At 38.1% G+C, this 27,283-nt stretch overlaps 1 protein-coding gene and 1 pseudogene across 21 annotated transcripts in view; one reads left to right on the top strand and one right to left on the bottom strand.

The window, feature by feature from the left end:
- The window catches only part of ICA1 (islet cell autoantigen 1), a 153,447-nt gene that overhangs the window by 36,205 nt on the left and 89,959 nt on the right, over positions 1 to 27,283 (bottom strand). For all 21 annotated transcript variants that reach the window (XM_064575224.1, XM_064575222.1, XM_064575226.1 and 18 more), the window contains 2 exons: positions 5,383 to 5,508; positions 4,264 to 4,362 (listed from right to left, as the gene is read on the bottom strand). In XM_064575224.1, coding sequence (XP_064431294.1) covers positions 4,264 to 4,362; positions 5,383 to 5,508 — 225 coding nt within the window. The remainder of the gene's footprint in view (positions 1 to 4,263; positions 4,363 to 5,382; positions 5,509 to 27,283) is intronic.
- On the top strand, positions 7,683 to 7,754 carry LOC123836235 (U4 spliceosomal RNA; annotated as a pseudogene).

Below are 27,283 nucleotides of genomic sequence, written 5' to 3'. Positions count from 1 at the left end.
GCCTTTCTTGCTTGCAGGCCTGCCCTGCCCTCTCCTATCCCTGGGGGAATTCTCTCAGCCCAGACCAGGGCCTGCAGGGCCAAAGCACAGGTTTGGCAATGGAGCTGCCAGAGCATCTGTGGGAGTCAGGGAGGGAGTGGGTCATCCTGGGCGAGGTCTGGGACACCTATCCCACTGCCATTCACAGCCTTGCCTGCAAAACTCACTGCAAAACTTACCATCTAGGGTAAAAACAGTAAGGAACTTACACTAGGCTACAGAACCTGGCAACCTCAACAAAACCCTCTGTATCGATACTACCAATGGCTGTCTTCTGGATCCACCTTAGAATTCTTGATAAATCCATCCCTACGACCCTCACTGGTGCCACCACCCCCTCTACATAGCCGGGAAGTGTCAGAGCCGAAGTTAAAGCCAGGTCTGGCTGTCTCCAGAGCTTCTGACCTTACTGACCTTCCGTACTTTGTTTTATCATGTATCCAGAGTAAAACACCTGGCTTTCCTGCTAAAAACACTGGAATGGGGCACATCACAGAACTCCATTTTACTACTGGCCGTTTTCATTAAATATAGGCACTCTGATCTCTTTAAAAAAAAAAAAAATCAGAGAAGGATATGCCTTCCCCTCAACCAGCTCCCAGTGGGTGTGTCCACTTTTTCAAAGGGCCCCCAGTGCTCACTTCTCTATAAAGACATCTAACTCAACCCACATAATAGGGGAGAAAAGACCACTAATACAAATAGAATTTTAGATTTTTCCAGGAAAAGCCAACTCGACTCCACAGGGGTATTTTGCTTTTGCCTTTGTTTTTGTTTTTGTTTTGCCTTCTCTGAAGCCTGTTTTGGATCTGTAGGGAAATGTGTAAGTAAACGGCATCCTGGAAGGATGAAGTAAACATGACCACATCTGAGGGTCAGTAATTTAAGACAGGGCACTGTTTTCCTACAGACAGCATTTCATTCAGCTTTCTAAAAAAATGCTTTTAAACTCATGGTCTAAATTACTTTCTCTAAAAAAGTGACAGTGCTTTTGAGATATGGCTAGAAATATTCCATTCCTATCTCCATGACTATTTCTACCATGTGAAAGACATTCTCCGATGATTTGGAATCAGTATAAAATTAACATTAATAATAACCCATGCAAAATCCCTATGTTTAGTAGCACTTTAATGAAACAATAAATATTTATTTAGATTAGAACATTGCTTCTTTTATTGGAAATCACTTCAAAAGATGGTTCTCTCCACTTTAAATTTGAGCTTTGCTGTATTTAGATTTAAAAAAATTGTAATATTAAAAATTTTTTTTGTAATATTAAATTTCAATGCTAAATTTCCCATAAAGTTAAAATGCTACAAAAATTTATTAATCATAAAATTTAAATGATGAAGGATTATGTCAATAAAGGTACAATTAATAGAACCATATCAGGCCTGAGTAAAAAAGCAATAGTTGTCACATAAAACATTACCACAAAATATTTGCAAAATGTCAACATAGTCACTTGGGTATTTTTCAGGTTGTAAGAGGTGGAGACTCAATTCATTTTTACAATAAAATTATTCTGGGAAAGAATGACACATGTTTTCTAGAGAAAGGTTCATTAGAAATAAAACTTAAAACTTCTGGGGCATGAGTTATATCCCTGTAATTCTGTAGCAGAAGTCTCTTCCCTCCAAACAGGATGCATTGAGTGTTTAACACATTAATTATCATCCTTCATCAAGCATAAAACTAACAGTCAGGAAATCCAGCTGCAGTGGCACAATTACCAACACTCAGAATACACCCTGCAGCAAAGAAAACAAATGGGTTGCTTTTCATTAACAGAGCTTGGCAAACCTCTCCAAAGACAATGTTTTCTTTCCAGCCAGAGTCCCAAAAGGCATTTCAGGGGCTATTTGCTCAGGTAAATCCAGAGAACAAATAAATGGTGAAAATATTTATTTGAATTTCAAAATATCCATTATCAATATATAGTGCCATTCAGAAGAAAATGACATTTTGAAAATGACTCAATCAAATCAAAATCTTTTAAATACAAGGTATGTTTAAAAAAAATACATTAGTGCAAGAGGTTGCTAAGTCAGGTAATATCTTCATGCTTGCTGGTAATACACAAGGTATTAGTGATTTTCATTTTCATGTTTTGTGGCATGCAGGATGATATGTAATATGCCTCTATGTGGGCAATAATGAGCTGTGTGATAACAGGATTCTATTCTATAGGTTTAGGTCCATATAAAGAAAATAATTAGTGACTAGCTTGTGATTCCAATATAACATCATTGAAAAGACTAGACGAATAGCATTCTAGAAAAGTAATAACAGCCTAGTTTAGTTGGTTGATTACTGGACACTTAACATTCTTAATATTACTATAATTATATTATACCTCAACAGATATATTATTTCTACTGAGTTTATATTACAATTAAACCATAAACTGTTACTTAAACCATAATTTAAGGAAGACTCTGGGGATGTAAAAGGCAATGGATAGTCATGTGCCCAAAATATTTGTAATTATATCCTGAACCAGTGCCATCAAACTTTCACGAAATTCTCTGCCCAGAAATCCTCTAACATAATCAGCTTGATCCTCTCTGCAGGATAAATATCATGGCAACAATTAAAGAGCCATATTTTCCTCAGCACAGGAGGCCAGAGCGACACATAAGGATTCTTCCATGCTTGTGGCACAACTTCAATTTTATAGTGTGCTTTATATGCAATTAACTCAAACCTGAACTTCTTTTAAATCGTCTTTGCAGAAGGCATCATTCCATCTTCCACCTAGCTGATTTGAGTTATGTACAGTTGTCTTTCAAAAGACAAACTCTGAAACTGTATTTATTATAAAATAAAATCTGATGCACATACACACCCTAAAACCTAAAACTCTCTGCCTTATCAAAGAATAAGTGACGGGATTCTGTTCAGGCCTGTATAAGAAATGTGAAGAGTGTGAGTTGTAATAATTTTAATCAACATGGCTTGGTCAGGATAGCTGCTTCCTAAGGTGATAAAAGTGAGTAATAAATTATGGGGAAGGAATACAGTCCTGCCAACAATGGTAATATTGATGATGTGATAAGAAAGGCTTTGGGGTCACTGGATACAAACATTTGGCTGGACAAAAGAGGATACCTAGGAAATAAGAAGTCCCTCCCCTCAAGTGCTTCTGTCCAGCTGACAGAGCAAAAAAAGGGGCACATTCTGAATCTGGTTACCATGCAGCATGTCAGCGAGTGCCAATAAATGAGCAAATGACCAGCTGACGGGAGGATTATGAAGAACAAACTTCACTGGCCAGATGTCCTGTCTGGAGTCAGGGCAGGTGCATCTCAAGGTGAGTGAACTATTTTGGGTTCCTCTTGGGACTTTCATTTAAAGGGCCAGGGTCTTAAAGGTTTCTGTCTTAGTACTTTTATAGATGCAGTGACATTATAAACATTTCAAAATCAGAGAGGTGTTTTAAAGCAAAAAAAAAAAAAAAAAAAAAGGCTTTTTAATGTTTTCTCAAGCAAGGTGATGAGTCATTTACAAATTGCCTGAAAAATTAGAAGGAAGGTAATTTCAAGGTATTAACAAGTTCTTTCCTGGTCTTTTTTCCCCCCAAAGATATGACCTGGCAACAAAGTACCTAGTGTTCTCTCATTCTCAAAATCCTTTTGGAACCCAAGTCACTTCCTTCTCGACATGCATTCTCCCTCAGCAACCAAAATGATTCCACATTCAGTTGCAATCCTGAGAATCAGATATTTGCATATATCCCCTTTAAGTTGAGAAATCACTGAGTTTAATGTTGCTTTTTCGACTGGAAAATATTCCTGTAGTCTTACAGGAATCTAATTCTGTATTAGATGATACTCACAGAATAAAATGACATTTGTCAGAAGTAACAGAGGAAAGAAAAATACCTCTTCAAGTGAGCATATTTGAATTTAATAATTAAAAAGTTATGGAGTATACTAGACTTGTACAATCTTCCCTTTAACAAAGTCAAACAAGTCATTTAAAGAAGCAGGACCAGTCCCCACAATTCACCTTCCACTAATATGTACCCCAAGGTTCCAGCTGTGTTTTTGTATTGCTGTGACGAATACTTACACAAAAAAAGACTATACTAAGGGACATAGTTCCCTCTTTGACACTGGGAGTCTGTTGCAGTAATGATGATTGCTGCCATGGACACTCTGATATAAACAAAACATTACTTTTCATAAGATTTTCTAATGGCCTCTCTAGCTTTCATACCTTTAATGTAGTGAATTCATATGGCTGATAACCTTTGAAGCTCTCGTGGATGGCTGCCATAGTGTGAGAAGTTTTCTCCCAAAAATGAAGCAGGGTGGTCTGTAAGGAAAGACAGTACAGCTATTAATGTTTTGAATGCCCAGATCTAGCCACAGGCCCTGGAGAAGGATGCCCACATAGGATTCCAACTCACCTCTGCAGGCTTGTTTCCCATTATGCCCCTCTTTATACCTCGTATTTCAGCCAAACTCAATGCTTCCCAGTTCCCCCAAATACTGCCTCCCATGGCTAATAATGCTCCACCATTTTGGGATATTCTTCTCCCTGTTTTCTGTACTTGTCCCATGTGATCCATCCCCCAAAACCCAGGAATCATTACCAATCTGCTTTTGTGATCTCTCCGCTGATTCGATTTGTCCCTCTTTAAAATCTCATTGGATTTTGTAGAACTTATTTCACTTAGCACACACACCCTGCTTTCTCCTTGAAGTACAGAAAATATAGTCAGACTGTATGTACTATCTCTGATTTCCTTCTGAAACTTTAAGGTCCTTGAGGACAGGGAATTTGGTCTCATTAATTTTTATATTCCCTACAACACCCAGAATTTGGCCTCCCACACTCAGTTGGTGCCCAAAAGCACTGTTGTTGAATATGAGTACTATCCTGAAGGAACTCAGGCTAGAAGGAGACAAAAATTAATAGTTCCTTGAATTATGACAACCTGATGAGTAGGTGAATGACGGTGCCATGGGAAGTAGAGGCCACAACGCAGAGTGAATTCAGAAGAGGGTTTCTGAAGGACGCAATACTCAGACTGGTACGTCAAACAGAGGGGACTATGGAAAGGTACAATGGAGGGGAAAGGCACTCAGGCAGATGGAACCACCTAAGTTAATGCAGGAAAGTGAGAAAGCAGTGTGTGCACAGGAAATAGCTAATATTCAGTTTGAGTAAACTGTAAGTCTACTAGAAGGGAAAGGGGTGGAAAGTAAATTGTGAGCAAGACATTCAGAACTTCATAATGCCCAAACCATACTTTTAGCTCCAACACTGTCTTTCTGTCCCCCTAAACCTCGTAACATTCTTGGTTCACTATAACCAACATCACTTTGTTACCTGGTACGTTGCTAGCATATGAGACAACAGATTGCATCGGCTTGCTCCAAGAAGATCCACTTTCTGACACACATCCATCTTCAATTTGTCAAAGCTTTTTTTGGCAAGGCGTACTTGTGTTTGTACCTATGAAAGTAAAAGGGAGCTTTTGAACCACTCAGACTCTTAGGTGGTTAAAATTTGCCAGTGAGGGAAGACCCATAGTGGGCTTATCTCTCTCACACAAGAAAATACCTTTGAAAATTCCAGGCAAGCGAGAAGATCCTACGACATCCATTCTTTACCTTCAAAGGACTTCAACAACAGTACTGCATATGATGATTTTACAGCAGATTTGCCATCCTATTTGTCAGTCAAAAGTTAAAATTCCTCTCCTCTCAGAGCATTCACTGAGTAACCATGGTGGGGAGACATCTGGAAACATGCACAGTGGCAAAGGAATAACTTTCACCCTGTTGTTGTTTCCCTATATTTCTTTGAAGCTGATTTCTGGTATATTCTTCACTCAGCTTCACTAATGCTAGCATCTTACATAATACAGTACATTTGTTAAAAATAAGAACTCAACACTGACACAATCCTATTAGCTAAACAACAGACATTATTCAGATTTGACTAGATTTTCCATTGATGTCCTTTTTTCTGTTCCAAGATCCAAACGAGGATACCACATAAGAGAATTGTGACACAGCCTAAAAAGCTGATAAACTTTCAAGTTTTTATTACTGAGTATGTACACAAGCAATTCTCCCTCTATCCCTCAGCCATGTAGTAGCTCAAAATGGAGGTCAGTAAAAAATTCAGAAATGTCAATTCTATACATTATTTGATAATAAAATGGAAGCTTTTAAGGGGTGCCTGGGTAGCCCAGTTGGTTAAGCCTCTGACTCTTGATTTCAGTTCAGGTCATGGTCTCAGGGTTGTGGATCGAGCCCCTCTTTGGGTTCCATGCTCAGTGCAGTCTGCTTGTCCCTCTCCCTTCCCTCTGCCCCTCCCCCCACTCATGCTTGTGCATGCTCTCTCTGTAAAATAAATAAATCTTAAAAAATAAAATAGGTTTTAAAAATAATACAGCTACTTTAAAAAGGGTGAACTCAAAATTTCTCCTTCCTCAAATCTGAAGCATCACCACACGATATGGTGTGGCAGGGAAAGCCAGCCAAATACCACTTTATTTCAGATAATTCATGCAGTTGTAGTTAGTAGGTAGATAACTGTTAAGTAATGGTAAGTAATTACTCTGGGAGTAATGCTGACTCTTTAGTGATAGTTCTTCCATCACAGGATACCAGGAGGCAAGGGTGATGTCTATCTTGATCACCATTGCATGTTCAGCACCTAGTGACCTGGTACAAAGCAGGCACTGAATACATATTTGGTGACTGAATGGAGAAATTTTCCAGGCCATTTCAAAAGGTGAAGTGCCTAAGTACCATTTTAAGGTATAACCTACAAAGTTGTTTTAGAAATGATTTTATTTTTTAATAAAAATAAACACGAAGATTATTGATATAAAACATTAATTTTTACCACTGATAATACTAGAGCCACAGCTTATAAAATTATAGGGCATTCTATAATAATAGCAACAATTGATATAACTGTTACCATTTACAACAATTTAACAATTGAAGCAATTTAACAATAGCTACAATTCACAATTAATACAATTGATACAATTGAACAATTAATACAATTCACTTACCACATGCCAGCCATTCTCTTTTAGCCTCTGTTATTACCCTCTCTGACTGCTAAGGGTAAGAGGATTCATCTGGGAAAGTAACTAATGAGCACGGCTGCCATTCTAGATTAGCCTGCCTGACTCCAAAGTCATACAATTCTGCCTCTCAAGCAACTTAACACTGGTCACTGGAAAATCAAGAAGCTCGGAATTATGATTCTATCCAGAAACCCAAGTTTTTCCTGTAGATTATATGGAATTGGAAAAAAATGAGCCAATGCATTTAACACCATTTTGATAGAACTAATATCCTGTATAAATAGGGTCTTGTATCTGTAACTATATAAAACATTTCCTAAGAATTCTTCTGTATCTTTGGTCTACAGGCCCGGGAAAACCAGAGAATAGAAGCCATCTAGCTGCTCCCAAACTGACCACACCATGAGCTTAAATAAATCCGGGAGCTCAATCATTTCCCACTGTAGAGTGGAGAAACTCTAGGCAAAGATGCCTGGGAGCACAGACTATAAAATGAATTTAGAATTAGTTAAAAGTAGTGATTTTCTATCTTCCTTTGAGAGGAATAAGGAGACACAAAAAAGAAAACCCAAGTTGCAGCTTTGCACAGTGGCAGTATCGTAGCCCATGAGTTTATCTGAGGCATGATTATTGCTAATTGAAAACCCAAGTTCCAGAGGGAAGAAATGGGAGAATGTGAAGAGAAAGATGTCTCAAAGCATCTGAGAACCTCACTGCAAGCCCTCACTGGTTCACCAGTTGCTCAGGCCAGGAAGACTTCCTCAATGGGATCCTGAGAGGCATCTGTCTCCACCCTTTTCTTCAGAAGGGGAAGGAAATTGATATGGGTATGAACTTTCACATATGCATTCATTCAGCACATATTTGGTGAGCGCCTATTATGTGTCAGGACTAGTGCTAGGTACTGGGGCCTCTATAAAGGAATAAGACTTGTACCAATGGGTCAGTAAATACTTATGAATGAATGTGCTTAGGAATAAGGACCCTCTAATATTTTAGAGAAGACTAATTAGCAACTATATTATAATGCAATGGGAAAAATACAACAATAAAACTAAGAGTGCAGGACAGGGATTGATTAATGCTGGGGGTGGTGTAGGGCAGGGATGTAGGTTGATGTCATTAAAGCCCCAAATACTGGCCTCCCAGTATCCCCACTCTTTGCCCTTTAACTTTTTAGGCTCCTCCCACTCTGACTCGGGGCTTGGCATGTGACTTGCTTTGGCCAGTGGGATGTTAACAAATGTGATGAAACTGGAAGCTTGAAAAAAAAAATGCTAGCATGTTTCCACTTTCTTGCTTCTATGAGATGGCCATGAGAATATGCCCAGGCCAACCTGAGAATATGTCTAGGCTGGCCAGCTGGAGGGCTGTGAGAGTCTTGTGCATGCAAGAGACACAAGGAGGAGAGCCCAGTTGTCCCAACAGATCAGCCTTTGGCCAGCTGACCCAAAGATGTTGGGGAGGCCACCATGATGAGCAGAAGCCCTCCCTACCCTATAGCTGACCACAGACTCATGAGTGAGCCTGACAGAGACCAGAATTACCCTGCTAACCCACAGACTTGTAAGCAATAAGAAATGCCTATTGTTTTAAGATACTGAATGTTAGAATTGCTTATTTCACAGCATTATTGTGGCCACAGATAACGGATATAAATGATAAGCAGGTGGACAATAAAGGCTTCTGAGATGAGGCAGGGGGATATCTGAGCATGAATAGGAGTAAACAATAAATACAACGTATTCACAAGACTGGCCTGCTAATGGGGAGGTTCGAGATCTTCTAATTAAATGCAAATTAATTTGGGAGACTGTGGATTTTGCTTTTTCCTTTACGTATTCTTTTATCATATAAGAAAACTTACTTCAGTTGCTTATAATACAAAGCTCATGCATTAATATCCTTTGAAATGTGCCTTAATTTATTTTGTTTAATTTTGTAAAGTAATTTTAGAAACCTAGAAGAAGACTTCAACATTTGACCCAGTGAGTTCTGAAAGGCCATATGCTTTGTGTGTCAACAATGATTATTAAAATACTTAATGCACTGCTGAGTTTCCAAATGTTGAGTCCTTTCCCTGCCAAACAAGGAGGATGTTACACTGTTGGGCATTTTGAATATGGTAAAGTTCATTTAATATTTTGTGCTTCATGTCTACTCTCTAAAACACATTTCCAGTCTGCAGCCCAAGGACAAAGCACTGAGGACACAGTCAAGCATAGGCCACCATCAAGAGTCCAATTTCATATGCCTCCAGATGCACTTAAGTGAAAAATGTTTTATTATTCCTTTCAATCCCAGATAAATTATATTCAATTACATAAACATCTTGAGGAGCTCCTGTGGTTCTCAAAGTTCTTTAAAAATATCTTCAGTCAAATAAATGTACCCTTTGTCTATTTTTTAGTTTTATTTCTGTTGCCCCACCTTTCTCTTCTTATTCTCTAAGCTCTAGGAAATGATCACGCATATTAAACTCCCTTTAGTGTGAGTCCTGCCTTCCCCAGGCTGCAGAAATTCAGTTTATCAGAAAAGGGAGCAATGTCTTCAGTGCCAAAACTACAGGGCATTTCTCTGTACTTATTTCTCCTAATGTGAAATTCTACTTCTTATAGCCCCAACTTGAATTACATATAGTGAAGTCAAAGCTATTCATCCTCTTATTTCAATCTAACTTCCCCATCCAGTGGGAAAGGTCTTTATATTACTCCATAACCAAATAATCTGAGAGTGGTTTTTAAATTTTTTTGTGTTTTCCTTCCTTTAAAAACAAAATAAAGCAAAACTACAATCCTACTCTTACTTTTACATTTTCTTCCAGGAAATGACTCTGCCTTCCACAATCCACCCATCCAATCATTTAGCAAATATTCACTGAATATCTTCTACATGCTCATAGTAGTGAGTAAAGCAGAGGTGGTCTCTGCCCTCATGGAGCTGACAGTCCAGTGGGCATTTTCACATCAGTGAGGGCATAATATCAAACCAAACAAAGAAAAGCCCCACTGCCCCACAAGAATGATTTAGCAAGAATCTAAGAGAATATTCTCCAAGAAAGCAGTGCTCAAATTCTATTCAGAAGGACTGAACATGATTAACTATGCAAGAATACTCCAGCAGAGAGAGGAGCATATGCAAAGGTCCTGGGGTGAGGGCAATAAGGCAGGTCCCTGAAAGCCAGTGTAGCTGGGTTGCTGAAGCAATCAGAAGGATAGTAGGAGATGAGGCAAGAGAGGTGGGCTGGGGCACATTCTAGGGCACAGTCCTTGAAGGCATATGCTTAGGATTTTAGTTTTTATCCTAAAAGCTGCAGAAAAACAATGGAGGTCTTTAACCATGGGAGAGACAGAATTTTCAGTTTGAAAAGTCTACTCATTATAGTATGAGGATGGATTGGAGGAAGGAGATGAGTGTAGATGAGCATGGATCTAGAGTCAAGGGGAGATATAATGGTAGCTTTAAACTTGGGTAGTGATACTAATATGGAGAAAAAAGTGCTCTGATTCCAGAGATATTTAGGAGGTAAAACAGGTAGGACCTAGTGAGGGATTAGATGTTGGGGGTATGGAGGATGACTCCTATGGATCTAACCACTCCAAACCCAGTATCATCATCTAATTTGCCTTTCCACCAGATGTTTCTACTCATATCAACTTCTCACGGATACCTCACACCACATCAAAATTCTTGGTTTCTTTCCCAACCAGCTCTCAATACTCCTCCCTCATTAAAACTGATTTGTTCATCATATTTTCCTCTGAGGCAGCAATCCTACATCCAGGGAAAATTTTCAAGATCAGAGAATATAGCAATTATTTCTTTTGGCTTTAAGGTGCCACAAGAGAAAGTCTAGCCCATCTGAAGTCACTTGGAGAACAAATGGACAGGTATTTGGCTTCATTAAAAGATCTTTTTTTCTGGCCACTGAACCAAGACCTTTGAGGGTCAGAGAACCAAACACCTTCCTGAATCACTTTACTGTATCACTTGATTGCATCATATACTTAGCCATTGGTGGCAGGAGCAATTTTGACACTGTATTATGCATGAAAGTATGTGTAAGAGACTGTGTGCACCATGCATGTGTGTAGGCAGCCAACTGTTAACTTAGGAGTGATCTGTTTTTTGGTCTCCCCTCAATAAAATCCTCACTCTGTTTTGAAAAATCTTCCTTCTCTTTATTCTAATCATGTGGTTTAAATGGGAGCTGATATATCCTTTTATAGGGCATTTCTCCACTCCCACTGACTGGCCCAAGGATGGCCATCTTAACCCAAGTTGAGTCAATCACAATGCATCATAGTTGCCTGATTCAGGAAAAGGCATCTGATTCCAGCTGGATGAATCAGAGCCCTTTTTAAAGGATTTTTGAACTTGGAACAAGAGTTTCATATCAATGGAATAATACAATGTAGTCTAGTCTTTTTGTGGCTGGATTCTTTCACTCAGCATAATCCCTTTGAGATTAGTGTTGTTGCATATGTTAGCATTGTGTTCTTTCTTATTACTGAGTAGTATTTAATTGCATGGATACAGTGTAATTTGTATACTCATTTGGGTTTGGCTATTTTGAATAAAACTGCTATAAACATTTGAGCACAAGTCTTTGTATGGACATGTTTTTCATTTCTCTTGGGCAAATATCTAGGAGTAGGAATGTTAGGTCTTTTAGTAACTGTGTATTTAATTTTATAAAAAAAATTGCCAAACTGATTTCCAAAGTAACTATATCACTTTGCATTCCTGCCAACAATGAATCCAAGTTCCATTTGTTCCATATCCTCATTAACAGTTGGTATTTTCAATCTTTTAAGTTCTAGCCATTCTAATGGATGTGTAGTCACAGTCATTATGATTTTAATTTGCATTTCTCTAATGACTAAAGATGTTGAAATTCTTTTTATGTCTTATTTGCCACTTGCATATCTTTGGTAATGTGCTTATTCAAATCTTTCGACTTTTTTAAAAATTAGGTTTGTCTTTTTATTACTGAGTTCTTTATATGTTCTAAATATAAATCCATTATCAGACATAAGCTTGAAAATATTTTCTTCAAATCTTTAACTTGCTTTTCATTTTTTCTTCTTTTGTCAAGTTTTTTTAAAAAGTTGATTTTATTGAAGTGTAATAGATATACAATCTCCTATTAGTTTGAGGTATACATCAGAGTGATTCAATATTTTTGTACATTATGAAATGATTCCTACAATAAGCCTTTCATTTGCTTAATGGTGACTTTTGAAGAGAAAAGTTTTTAATTTTGATTATATCTAATTGTTTTTATATTTTCTGATTTTTGTGTCTTACCAAACCATTCTCTAACATCATAAAGATATTTTTCCTGTGCTTTTTCTTCTGGAAATTTTATATTTTTAGCCATTACATTTAGATCTATGACCCATTTCAAGTTAACTTCTGTAGATGGTGTGAGGTAGGGGTGTTGGTTCATTTTGTTTTCCCCAGAAGTAGACATCCAGGTGTTCCAGCATCATTTGTTGAAAAATTATCCAAATGCCCATTATATTGTCTGTACATTTTTGGCAAAAATCAAGGCATTATTAAGTATGGATCCATTTCTGGGCTTTCTCTTGTATTATTTTGATCTATATGTTTATCCTTATATCAATACCACACTCTTGATTACTACAGTTTTATAATGAGTCTTTAAGTCAGGTAGTATAAATCCTATGACATTTCTTTTTTCTTTTTGTTTTGGTTCTTCCAAGTTATTCTTATTATATCTTTGGGACAGCTTCTCCATTTCTTCAAAAAAGCCTTCATGATATTGATAGGATTGCACTGAAGCTACAGATTTACTTGGAATTGACATCTTAACAATATCTTCAGACTGAGGAAAATGGTATATCTTTTCATTTATTGGGTCTTTTAAAATTCTCCTAGCATTTTGTTTGGTTGATGTTAGTGCACGAGCCTTGACATTTTATTAAATTTATTGTAAAATATTTCATATTTTTTGATGCTATAAAAATAGAAATTTCAAGTTCTAACTGCTCACTAAAAATATGATTAATTTTTATAACCTGATCTTGTATCCTATGATCTTCTTAAATTTGATTATTAGTTTTAAAAGCTTTTTTTGGGGATCCCTTAGGATTTCCTCTCTAGATAGATAGATTGATGGATGGATGGATTGATAGAGTTATGGATCTGTGTGCATATATCATGTTATCTAAGATTATAGGCAGCTTTCCTTCTTCCTTTCCAATTTGTATGTCTTTATTTATTTCTCTTGCCTTATTGTACTAGTTTTGATAATGCTGAATAGAAGCTGGTGTGAACAAACATACTTGCCTTGCTTCTGATCTTGGGGCAGGGTATATGTGTGTGGGGGTGTTTAGTCTTTCATAATTAAGTATAATATTAGCTGTACATTCTTCATATATACCCAATGACAGATTGAAGATGTTCTCTTCTATGTTTAGTTTGTTGAAAATTTTTATCAGAATTGGATATTGGATTTTATCAAATGCTTTTTCTGGTTCCACTGAAATGATCATATAGTGTGGTTTTGGTCTTTTCACATAGCAAACTATGTTTACTCATTTTAAATTGATCTCCATTCCTTGGATTACCATATTTTGTCAAGATTATATTAATTTCTGGTAAAAGTCCTTGCTCTGAAGTCTATTTTGTCTAAATTAATATAGCTACTTAAGAATTATTTTGATTAGGGGGCGCCTGGGTGGCTCAGTCATTGGGCGTCTGCCTTCAGCTCAGGTCATGGTCCCAGAGTCCTGGGATCAAGACCCACGTCGGGCTCCCTGCTCAGCGGGGAAACTGCCTGCTTCTCCCTCTCCCCTCCCCCTGCTTGTGTTCCCTCTCTTGCTGTCTCTCTCTCTGTCAAATGAATAGGTAAAATCTTAAAAAAATATTAAAAAAAAAGAATTCTTTTGATTAGGATTTGCAGGTGATATATTAATCTTTTTACTTTAAAAAAAAATCTTTTTACTCTTAACCTATCTGTATCTTTATATTTAAAGTGCGTCCTGAGACTAGACCTAGCTTAGTCTTGTTTTTTTTAATCTGATCTCTGACTTATTTTTACCCATTTTATCTAATAGAGCATGATATGAGACTTACAAAATATTATAAATAAGACAAAATGGTGTTAGTCTGGTGTTAGAGTGAATCCATTTGGCTTCAGAAAAATCCCAATTTTTTCTAAATCCTTAAAGCCATTTATATTGTAATCAGATCTAAATTTGATGAAGAATCAGAGTGAAATTTACTATATTAAATTTTTGAGTTTTTAGTATTCCCTTTTACAAACAGGATAATTCTTGCTTATTGTGGAATTTCTGCCATCTCTGATTTCTCAGAGCTTACTAGCAGTATTTCTGGACTTGGATACATAAGTTCTTTCTGTGACATAATCCATCTAAGTGTATTTAAATACATTTAATATGTATTAGCCAGTTTAATAGACTAAGCTTCAAGGTTTCCTTAAGAGTGACTTTCTATCCTTTCTAGTTTTAATACAACTTCCCTTAATGGCAATGAAAATACAATAGAAGTTTAGTAGTTCTGCTTTCTTTGCTTTCATTATTAACATTAAATTATCCAAAAATATATTTTCTAGTTCTGTCCACAGTAAAGGTCAAAGTAATGGCTAATTTAGAAGTAATGAGCATCCTAAGCACCCAGACCATGGTCTCTAACTACCATGTCTCTCTCTCTCTTTTTTTTTTTTTAAGATTTTATTTATTTGACAGAGAGAGAGAGAGAGACAGAGAGCACACAAGCAGGGGGAGCAGCAGGCAGAAGGAGAGAGAGAAGCAGGTTCCTCACAGAGCAGAGAGCTTGATGCGGGACTATCCCAGGATTCTGGGATCATGACCTGAGCCAAAGGAAGACGCTTAACCAATTGAGCCACCCAGATGCCCCTACCATGTCTCTCTTAAAATAACCAGGGATCCTTGTCAAAATGGCTGATTCTAGGGCTAGTGTAGGAAATATATGATGGTCCTAAAATATTTTGTTGTACAAGAAAGCAAGTTAGACCATTACCAGGATCATGTCAAAAGGACCCAAGAGTCAACCTGAAGAGGCTCTCACTAGCCAAAGTTAAGACAATTTGAGCATCAATAAAGTATTATTGGCAACAATGAAGACCCATCAAACATATTCAAATCTATGAGTTCATAATGATACTTAAAAAGAAGGAAATGAACACACTAACTGAAAACCAAAAGACCTCATTGGGCACCTGTTGAAAATGCCAAGTGAACCAACTCAATATTTTGACAAAGGACCAAACATTTATACTGCCTTTCCTGTCCAACTGTGCTGTAGCAGGATGACCTGATAGTTGATGAGGGAAAAGTTACTCATTATTGAACCATTCAAATTTATTAACAAAGAAGGAATATATAATATATTAAACCATCTGTTCCCAATAGTGGGCCTATCTCCCACACTCACAATAGTACTGTTGTTACTAGAATGTTTCATAAACCTCAAAGCATTCGAGGTTTTAGCTCTACTTGGAACCATTCTTGCCTCTTGAATTCCTTCTCTCCTCCCAAGAAATATTATTGAGCACCCATAGTTCTAGGTGCTGCAGAGAAACAGGGAATAAAGCAACATCTCTATTTTCATGATGGTTACATTCTAGTGGGTGACATGGAACAATAAACAACTAAAATAAATCTATATTTTGTTAGATGGTGAAAATAAAGCAGCACAGGAAAGATAGATTTGCAGGATCTGGGAGCAGTGGTTGAGGATTCTGTTTAAAGTGGAATGGTTTGGTAAAAGCTTTCTGAGAAGGTGATCTTGGAGCAGAGACCTAGGGGAAGCAAATCATGCAGATATCAGGGAGAAGAGCACTCTGAGCAGAAAGAATGGGGAGTGGAAAAGCCCTGAGGTTGGAGCGTGCTTGGCTTGTTCAACTATAATCATTGTCTTTAGTTATACACTTTTCATATCTGGTTTACATGCCTTATTAAAATGTAAGTTTATTAACAAATAGATAAAATAATGTTCTTAATCAACTGGTGGGTGATTCTGAAAGTTCTATATTTTATTTTATTTTTATTTTTTTAAAAATTTTATTTATTTATTTGACAGAGAGAGACACAGCGAGAGAGGGAACACAAGCAGGAGGAGAGGGAGAAGCAGGCTTCCCGCTGAGCAGGGAGCCCGATGCGGGGCTCAATCCCAGGACCTGGAATCATGACCTGAGCCGAAGGCAGACACTTAACGACTGAGCCACCCAGGCGCCCCACAACTCCTCTTTTAAATGTTCAGCCCGAAAGTTCTATATTTTAAAAATCAACATATGATAGCATGAATAACTATGTTTCTATAGTTTCTAGAGAAAACTCATTTTATATACCTTTTTTCCTTTATGCTTTTGTAATGAATCTAGTCCATTGGAATTGAATGATATTTAGATGTACATATAAAGTTTACACATTCCTACTACCCCACTACATACCCACATGCACACACACAAGCGCACACACACATCGTAGTTTGGGATTTTCCCTCAACACAGCAAGAAAAAAACCCCACAAAACTTACACTCTATAGTGCAGGAAACAAATACTTTCACACTTAGCAGCATCATTCTAACACTGTACTTCAGAGAATTACCTCTAAATACCAGGAGAAAGATAGTGAAGAATGAGAGTGAGAGAGAGATTCTAGAACAAGTCCCGAGAAAGAGGCATGCTCCACTGATACAAGGAAATAGAGGGACAAGGCAGATCAACATGGCACTGGAGAAAGCACTTCCACAGTCTGGAAACAAACGAGAGAAGGGATCAACTCCCTGGTCTTGCTAGACTCAGCACCACAGCTAATGAACCAGGTGGGGCAGGAGTGAGAGGCTGGAAAAAATGTGTGGGGTGTGGTGGCAAACTGGGGAGGGGAATAAATGGGTTGTCCAAGCTGATTTTCAACCTAATTCAAGAAGAGTGGAGAGTAGGCTGATTTGAGAGAGAGGGAAGCTGCAGTCAAAGAAAGAAAGAAGAAAAGGAGAGGAAAAAGAGAGAAGAATCTATACATGTTTAATGCTGTGGCTATGATGGTTACTTACCAGGGTTTTGTCAAAAACAAGGAAGATGTGTGTCATTTTACTTCATTTCCTCCTAAACACATATTTTGAACTTTAACAATTCAGCAATAACAAATACACAATGGTAATTCTGGGGTTTTTCAGTTATGTCACTGCTGAATTTATAGACTGAATTGAATCTTTCAGCTAGCATTCCCTTCAGATGAATGAAAACTGTTTATTCAAGACAAGAGTTTTGGATCCATCTGTGTAATCAGGACAAGGCACACATACAGCTGACATAATCTCAATTCCTTTACACAAGGATGGTAGGCAACCTTCATTCAGATGCTCATTTTCAGATACTAATGGAAATCACTCCAAATTTCTTCCCTACTCTGCGCTTTACAAGTTCAGGTTTATAACATGTTCTGATCATGAGTGCATAAGTCAACTAGGAGTGGAACACACCAAAGAAAGTGTCAGGGTCATGTTCTAGGAATGTATAAAATATTGCAGATGAATACCTTAATCAAATAATGATCCCAGTGATGATTCAGGGGAAGTGGGGGCCCATCCCACAATCCACTCTCTGTTGAGTTTCCAGGTAAGAGAGTTTTAACTCTCCTTTATTGCAGTTAATCGTGTGTTCCAAACTGGGTGAGAAGGAAAAAAGTGCACCCTCACGGAGGGCAGTGTTTTACAACTGTTTCATACTACAGTTTTTCAAGGTAGGTAACATTATGCTCCTTGGTAGAGAAGAGAAAATGGAGGTACAACACGATTTGCCCAAAACCAACCAGCAGGTAAGTAGAACGGCCAGCACCTGGCCTGGGTTGGATGCTCTCTCCTCTTGGGTAACATACAAACCCTGCACCCATACCCTGCATCCTGCCTTTGGCCCATCCCACATCACCTCCCAGGCACCATATGCTCTAGGCATACTCAGTTTCCCTTCTCCAGCTACACCATGCCAAACCTCCTTCCACACTTCTGCACAATTCCTATGACTGGGAAAACAAACTTCCCCTCATGGTCCACATGGTAACTCTTACTCAACCTTTTAAGTTTCTGCTCAAAGGGTTTCTCCTCTGAGAACCTTTTCCTGTAAGGCTCCTCAGCTAAGTTAGCAGTTTCTCCTCTCTGCAGTCAGTCTCTTTGCAAACACCCTTATGACACGGAATTGTGGTGCGTGCAACCTGCTCCCATGTACACCCAGCTATGCTCTGGACTATTCAGCCTCATGAGGGTGAAAGCTACACACTATTTAATTTCATGAGGCTGTGGCTATATGCCTCCAGGTAGTCAGTATGCAAAACACTGAATGAAGAGAGGATTCCAGAATGAGTCCTGCTTTCCTACTACATAATGGCGCTCTTCAAGAAAGCACAACATGCTCTGTTTGCTGAATTACTGTTAGACTTTCCCGGACACCATCCTTCTTCCTCACCAGCACCACACCATTTACTGAGTAGGTGAAATACATACATGCACGTACTCTCATTTGATTTTTGCAATACTCCTAACACCATAATTTTCTTTCTATTTCACAGAGAAGGAAACTGGGTTTCAGAACCATTAGGTAACTTGCCCAAGCCAACCTGACCAGCAGGGCAGGGCAGGATGTGAAAGTCCATGTTCATTTCACTGAATCACTTTGCTTTCCCAATTGTAGCAAATCTCAAACCAGCAAGAGCAACTGTACATTACCCAAAATGGAGGTGTCGGCATTTCATCTATCACTCTTTCTCTTCGTGACCTGTCACTCATTACATTAAAATGTTCTAATATGTTACAAGTTTATGATCCTGGCTTCTTGTTTTAAAATTCAAACCATTACTCACTATGCAATATATCTACTGATGTAGGATCAAAGAATAAAAGGTGATCTGTTTTCAAGCCCTTGGTTGAAACACAGTTAAAATTATTCACAACCATGTAGTGTATAATATGCAGATACAGTCCAGATTAATTTAGCTAGCTATTACACTGTCCCAACATCCTTAATGTTTGCTCAGCTGGTGATTTTTTTTTTTTTTCTGCTTTCTGTTTTTAACTTAAGAAAGCAATGCTGTCATCAGAAAATGTAACTGACTGGTTTCACTTCCTCTTTCAGGTCATTAGTGGAAGTATTAACTCAGGTCACAAGACTGAGCCCAGGGCACCCGCTTTATCAATTTCTTTCTTATCTGAGAAGCACACACTTCAGGATAGTAAAAGGCTACAATACTGTCCTTTTTTTCCACTGGTATTTCTTGTACTTTATTGTGGTTTAAAAAATATGTCATTATTCCTCTTCTTTTTATTCCTTTTTGAACATTTATTCATGTTTATGCACCATGTGAAAGGTTGGGGAATTTGCTTGTGTCTCTTGGCTGCCCAAGCTAAACCTGTTTGTCCTTTATATTACCATATATTTTTATTATGCTTACTGACTGATGGTCATTCACTGTAAGTAATCATAACTCACAAACATAAATCAACTGATAAATTAACAGGTGAACTGACTGGCTAAAAATTATCTTGTTTGAGGTGTTGTATTTATTTACTCGGCAGTGGGTCCTGAATAGAGCAAATAGGGAAAAGTTCCAGATCCAAAGTGTGGATCTGGATGTTCAAGAATATCTAGGGGCACCTGGGTGGCTCAGTCGGTTAAGCAGCTGCCTTCTGCTCAGGTCATGATCCTGGGGTCCTGGGATCGAGTCCCACGTCCAGCTCCCTGCTCAATGGAGAGCCTGCTTCTCCCTCTCCCTCTGCCTGCCACTCTGCTTACTTGTGCTCTCTCTCTCTCTGTCAAATAAATAAATAAAATCTTAAAAAAAAAAAAAGAATATCTAAAAAGACTGAAGCATGAACAATGCCTTCCCTGGTTCCCCCAACACTGAGGTTGAATCCAGACTCTGTAACTTGCACACACTCCCCTCATGATCTGGCCCTGGACCACTTCACTTTCATTTTTGGCCTCTCTCTGTCTCTCTCTCATTCTTTTCTCCCAGTGCAATCTCCCAAATCATAAAGGGGATGCATCCTCTTCCTTTGCGCCTGTTATTCCCATTGATATCGTATTTCTCCTCCTTTGTTGTCCCTTCAAAACTCAGCTTGTGCCTCCTCTTCCAAGAAGCACACTTCAATCTCCAAGTATGACTTTAGATGCTCCTCTTCTGGGCCCCTACACCACTTTGTTACACACCTCTATTATCTCACACTCATCACACTGCACAGTCATTGTTACTTTATTATTATTATTTTGTTTGTTTTTGTTTTAGAGAGTGAGAGAGAGCACAGGGGCAGAGGGAAAGTTAGAGAGAGACTCTCAAGCAGACTCCACGCCATTGCGGAGCCAAATGCAGGGCTCAACATGGGGCTCGATCTCATGACTCTGAGAGATCATGACCTGAGCCAAAATCAAGAGTCAGATGCTTAACCAACTGAGCCACCCAGGAGCTCCTAGTCATTATTACTTTAATTGACTGTCTTCTATTATATTCTCCAGGGAGCCTGTGACAGGGGTCATATCTTATTTTATCATCCCAATATTGACAGTAAGAGCTAAAAATTCTAGTTTTTAACCTGGTGCCTAGGAATACACACCATCACTTTGGGTCTATAGCTTCTATTTTTATAGTCTACTTTTATAGATGGACATTCTGTCACTTGATGTCTTTTTTTTTTAGAAGAAGACACTGTCACAGTAATTGAATGCCAATAAGGAAGCCATTCCAACTCCTCAATTTCCCATTAGTCTAAATTTTTAAAACATTTTCTGCGTACAGATTCAACATATTTCTGTAACATTTCTGTCTCCTTCCTGCTACAAATCAACTTGTTCCAATTTGCTCTATATCAGCTGTTCTGGAAAATGTGGGTTTTGTGTTCTTTGTATACACCCAATCCATTAACGTTTTGTGTTGGTGATAATTCCTTTTGTCAATATAGGCCTGAGAATATTTCAAATTTTCAGTATGATGACCAGGTGCTGTTATGACTGAGGCTGTGCTATCTACCAAAATCCATTTGCCCTTCTGTATTTTCCAGACTCCCTTGAAAATAGGTGTGGCCATGAGACAAAGTTCTTTCCAATGGAATGTGAGCAGAAGTAACATACACTATTTCCAAGCTTAGCCCATAAAGCCTTTCTACACATGTTCCTGCATGCTCTGTTTCCTTTCAGGATAACTGGGATGTCCACATTGAGGGAACACTGGGAAGCATGTTTTAAAGATTACAAAGCTGTTGTCAGCCCAGGTCTCTGAATAACTTATTGGAAGAGAGCCATTTCATCAACCTAGACACCTGCCCAGGACTATTTGGTGAGCAAAAACAACAAAACAAAACAACACTTCTGTTGGGTTAAGCCATGGGATTATGGAATTTTGGGTGTCTCTCTGTAACACGGCCTAACCTAGACTATTCTACCTAATATAGGGATTAAGAAGAGTTAAATGACAAGATGCTAGACATAATGTTGGAAGTAGGTTACAGTCTAACACTTCCATAGACAATTGTCAGCTATCCGAAGATTTTATATTTCCATTACTATTTTGATCATCAACAAGAATGTTGTTAATAGGGGCGCCTGGGTCACTCAGTCGGTTTAGCGTCTGCCTTAGGCTCAGGTCATGATCTCAGGGTCCTGGGATAGAGCCCTGCATCGGGCTCCCTGCTCAGTGGGGAGCCTGCTTCTCCCTCTTCCACTACCCCCTGCTTGTGTTCCCTCTCTCGCTGTCTCTGTCAAATAAATAAATAAATAAATCTTTAAAAAAAAAATGTTGTTAATAATATCAGGTGATTACTAAGGTGTTCAAAAATTCATTTTAATGCTACTGAAATTTTTTTTAAGATTTTATTTATTTATTTGACAGAGAGAGAGACAGAGAGGGAACACAAGCAGGGGGACTGGGAGAGGGAGAAGCAGGCTTCCCGCTGAAGAGGAGCCCGATGCGGTGCTTGATCTCAGGACCCTGGGATCATGACCTGAGCCGAAGGCAGACGCTTAACAACTGAGCCACCCAGGTGCCCCTAATGCGACTGAATTTTAAAAGAAATGTTGTACAGCAACAGTGGAGAAGATAAGTGTGGTGGGGTGAATCTGAAAAGAGTGAAACAGCTGAAAAATTCTTTGGTGGTTTTTGTTTGTTTGTTTGTTTGTTTATCATTAGAACTGAGAAGTCCTAGATGACTCTCTGGTGAACTTCTGATGCTCTTAGCCCAAGTCCCCCAAACTTCCAAATGCTAATTATACTTTTCTTAGGGAGAAAAAGTCATTTTTTTATATTTTTGCATAGAAGAGGTCTCTTGATATTTAGGGCTGGAAGATATATGCTTGAAATGTTCAGGAAATCAGAAAGTTGAAGATGTAAACAAATAAGACACCATCAGTACGACAGTCCTTTTCTTCTTAAAGTGCTTCTAAATAATTATACCACTAAAACTCATTTTAGTCTGTGCTTTCTTTCTTATATGCACTATGCCTCTATTCCTCCCTTTCTCTCCTCAGACTAGTTATTTTGTGTTTTTGTTACTGTTTTATTAATACAGCTTATATTAAAGTACATTAAGGTATAGCTCAATATGCTTTAAAATATATTTATACTGTATACCTAGACACTATCTGGATCAATATATAGAAGATTTTCAGCATTCCAGTAGATTCCTTTTTGTTCCACTCCATCAATATCTCCTCAAAAATAGAAACACTATTTTATATATTCTGACCTCTATCACCATTGATTCATTTTGCCTGCTTTTGAACTTCATACCAATGAAATCATATACTATATACCCTGTGATGTCTGGTTTCTTTCACTCAACACCATGCTCATGAGGTTCATCCATATTTCTGCCTTCTAGTAACAATTAATTATTTTTCATTGCTGTATAGTATCCTATTGGATTAATTCATCCATGCTATTGTTGATGGACATCTGGTTTGTTCTGACTTTGGGGCTATTAAAAATAATGCCGCCATGAACATTTTTGTACATGAATTTTACATGAACACTCACTTTCCTTGGATATAACCCTAGAAGTATATATTTTTAGTAGATAATGCCAGTTTTCCAAAGTAGTTCTTTCAGTTTTTACTCCCACCAGCAATGTACAATAGTTCTAGATGCTCCACACCTCACAAACATTTGTGATTGTCAGTCTTATTTAATTTTAGCCATTTGGTAGGTTTTAATTATCATTCCCTTATGGCTAATAATGTAAATACCTTTGTATATTATTATTGGCAATTTTGAGATCTTCTTTTGTCAAGTGTCTGTTCATATATTTTCCCCATTTTTTTAACTAGGTGGTATTTTTCTTTCTGTAGGACTTCTTTAGATGTTCTGAATACAAGTTCTTTGTTGAATATCTATACTACAAATATCTTCTTCCACTATAGTTTTTATCTTTCCTCAGTGTTCTTTTAATGAACAGACTTTCTTAATTTTGATAAGGTACAATTAATTATTTTCTTTTATGGTTAGTGCTTTTTGTGTCCTGTTTAAGAATTCTTTGTCCCAACAAAAAAATCGGACTCTTAAATACAGAGAACAAAATGGTGGTTGCCAGAGGGGATGTGGGTAAGGGGATGGGTGAAAAGAGGTGAAGAGGATTAAAAGTACAGTTATCATGATGAGCACTGAGTAATGTATAGCAATGTTGAATCACTATATTGTACACCTGAAACTAACATGGCACTATATGTCAATTATACTTTAATAAAAATTAAAAAAAAAATTCTTTGTCCCAAGGTCATTCAGATATTCACCTATGTTTTGTTCTGAAAGATATATTGTTTTACCTTTGGACTTTAAGTCTATGATCTCTCTCTCATTAATTTTTGTGTATGATATGAAATAAAGGTCAAGTTCATTGTTTTCCATATGGATATCCAATTGATCCAGCATCGTTATTTCTTCCAATGAATCACAGTAATGCTTTTGACATAAATCAGGTAACTTTGTGTGTGTGATTGTTTATGGACTACTAGTCTGTTCCACTGGTCTGCTGGATTATATTCATTAGTCAATGGCACACTATCTTAATTACTGTAGCTTTCTAGTAAGTCTTAATATCCAGGAATGTAAGTCCTCCAGCTTTGTTCTTGTTTTTTAAAGATCACCTTGGGTATTCCATGTCCTTTGAATTTCTATATAAATTCATAATTATCCTGTGAATTTCCCATTGGGATTGGGATTGGTGTTGCATTTAACCTACAGATCAATTTGAAGAATACTGACATCTTAACAAAATGGAGTCTTCTAATCCATAAACATGGTATATCTCTCCCTTAAGTCTGCTTTAATTTTTCTAAGCAATGTTTTGTAGTTTTGGTATAGATGTCTTGCATGTCTTTGGTTAGATGTATTCATAGGTACCTGTCATTTTCAGTTTTTAAATGTGGCTAAGAAAATAAGCCAGTGCTTAATTTAAAAATGTGAGGCATTACTAGGATTTGCATTATCTTCCTTAAAAGATAAAAGCAACACAACCCACATACAAAATAAATATATAATATAGATATAGTGAATACAATCTAGAAGATTATCTGAATGGTAAAGTCTTCTAAGAGTTGAACATATCTGAGCATATATTATTACTGGAACAATGTTCTTTGAACCTACTTCTCTATTATGAAATTAAAATTATCACTAGTTATTTTCACAGCTTATGGTAGAAAAACATAATATTCCAGTTAATTTCATTTCTTTCTGTCATTCTCTCTGTCACCCCTTTCTGGGCTTTCTCACATCCCACATCTCTGCCAGAAAAATTCCTGTCGTCCCCTTTCCCTTTTACCAGGCTACTAACTATGCACTCACAGCCTTCAGCTTAAAACACAGCATCTCGGGCGCCTGGGTGGCTCAGTCGGTTGAGCGACTGCCTTCGGCTCAGGTCATGATCCCGGAGTCCCGGGATTGAGTCCCGCATCGGGCTCCCTGCTCGGCGGGGAGTCTGCTTCTCCCTCTGACCCTCCCCCCTCTCATGTGCTCTCTCTCTCTCATTCTCTCTCTGTCAAATAATAAATAAAATCTTTAAAAAAAAAACAAAAAAACAACACAGCATCTCTGAAAAGCCTATCCTGATCCACAGGACAGAACTAGGCATTTCTACTATGTGCCCCAACAAAATCCTTTAGACCCTCTCTCCTAGCACTACATTTCTGATGGCTTGATTAATGTCTGTCTCCCCTACTACACTATGAATTCTAAGATGGCAGGGGCAGTGATGGCCTTATTCACAATTTTATCTCCAGAGCCTTGCATAGTACCTGGCGTATTTTAATTACTCAATAAATACTTGACAGGTTTACTATGAAATTTGAGCAGAGCAGAAGAAGTGATTCTTTTCTTTTCCTCCATGAAAACCAGAGGCAGTAGAGATCAACCAGGGGGCTGTCCCAAAGTTAAATCAGTTAAAAGGATGCCCATTATCTCTGGAATCCTGGTGGTTGTCTTAAGGGTGCTGTGCTGTATTTCTTCCTAATTTTTATTGTTGATAAGAAAATAAAAATGAAGGAAAAGATTATTTTGAATGAAGACCATCTTCCAGAATAGCCACCAGATCTAAACTTTAGGATTTATCCTATTTTTGAAAATGTTTCATTTTTAAAAATTTTACTTTTGTATGATATGTTATAGCTTTCTATTTCACTTTTGTGTTACACAGTTCTTTTGGAAAGGAAACCCACTGTTACCCCAAGGTTGGCAAGTAAATGAGAATCTCCACATGAGGAAATTAGATGCCTAGGTGGCATATCCCTGAACTTGTGCCTCCACGACCAGTGTCTTCAGGGCACAGCTCCCCACTAACAACACTGGATGTGCAGGGACTTGCAATGACATTTCCCTAATTTTCCACTGCATAATTGGCGATCAAACTAGACCCTCTAACCACAACTTTCCTAAAGACTTGAGAATAATAAAGGGGAAACAGAGATAAGAGAAGGAACTTACAGTTAAATAGACTGACTTACAAGATTGAGTTTGCTTTTTTCAGCTCTTGGTCCCCTGTGGGGATGGGGGAGATCAGCTTAGCAACCAGCAAGCAGAGATTGACAGGAAGATTTCTCTGCATTCCTAAAAATCTTTATCCAAGAAAGTGAAGGCTGTATCTTGACTGGTAAATATCATTCTGAACACCCTTCTTCCCCAAATCTTTGTTCCTGTAAAAGCTATTTTTACTACTAGGTCATCTATGGTCTGGCCTACAGAATGAAGAGTACAGCCATATCAGAAGCCAATCCAACCCAATAAGACATAGGCACATACTAATGATGTGTATGTTGGGGGGGTAGGGTTTGTAGAGGGTGGCAGTTTTGGTACAATTTCATGTAATCAGTCAACAAGCAGTTGTTAAAACCTCTAGCAGTGTGATGGAGTGGAAAGGGCATCCAATCCAGGGCTAGAAGGCCTGAGTTCTATGCCTGGGTCAGAAACTTCCTAGCTTTGTAATACTGAGCAAGTTATTTAACTTTTCTGAGTTTCTGCCATTAGATTTGGAAAATAAGCATGAGATTAACAAAAGAGAGAATGTATATCAGAAGCTTTTTTAAAAATTGTAATGCTTAAGGCTCTTATTAGGAGTTACATGCAAGGTCCTGTGGTTAGCACAATTATGCCTCCATGTAAGGGTGTTTGTGAGGGTAAAATGAGATAGAAACAGTTTATTTATTTTTTTTAATTTTTTTTAAAGATTTTATTTATTTATTTGACAGAGAAAGTGAGAGCAGGAACACAAGCAGGGGGAGTGGGAGTGGGAGAGGGAGAAGCAGGCTCCCTGCCAAGCAGGGAGCCTGATGTGGGACTCGATCCCAGGACCCTGGGATCATGACCTGAGCCGAAGGCAGATGCTTAACGACTGAGCCACCCAGGCGCCCTAGAAACAGTTTTAAATGATGCATAAGGCATGACCCCCACTCAAGGAAATTTCAAATGGCTGGGAAGATGAGATGTGAGCAAAAAGGGTAGGTACTCTGACTCCACTCCAGCTGTACCTTTTATCAATGAGAGGCAACATGCTCAATGTCGAAAGGGCTCCACTCTTTACTCTGAAATAATAGCTGAATTCATATCATGGTTTGCTTTGGTAAGAGGTGATACAGAGCAGAAGAAAGGAAATTTGCTTTAATCATGATCCTTGGGGAATATATCACAATATAAAAG

The sequence above is a fragment of the Mirounga angustirostris genome, unplaced genomic scaffold (assembly GCF_029215605.1).
Source record: "Mirounga angustirostris isolate CCGP_5_RB_7025 unplaced genomic scaffold, mMirAng1.0.hap1 SCAF_12, whole genome shotgun sequence".
Taxonomy (NCBI): Eukaryota; Metazoa; Chordata; class Mammalia; order Carnivora; family Phocidae; genus Mirounga; species Mirounga angustirostris.
The sequence above is the reverse complement of the archived record's forward strand: the minus strand, read 5'-3'. Positions and strand labels throughout refer to the sequence as shown.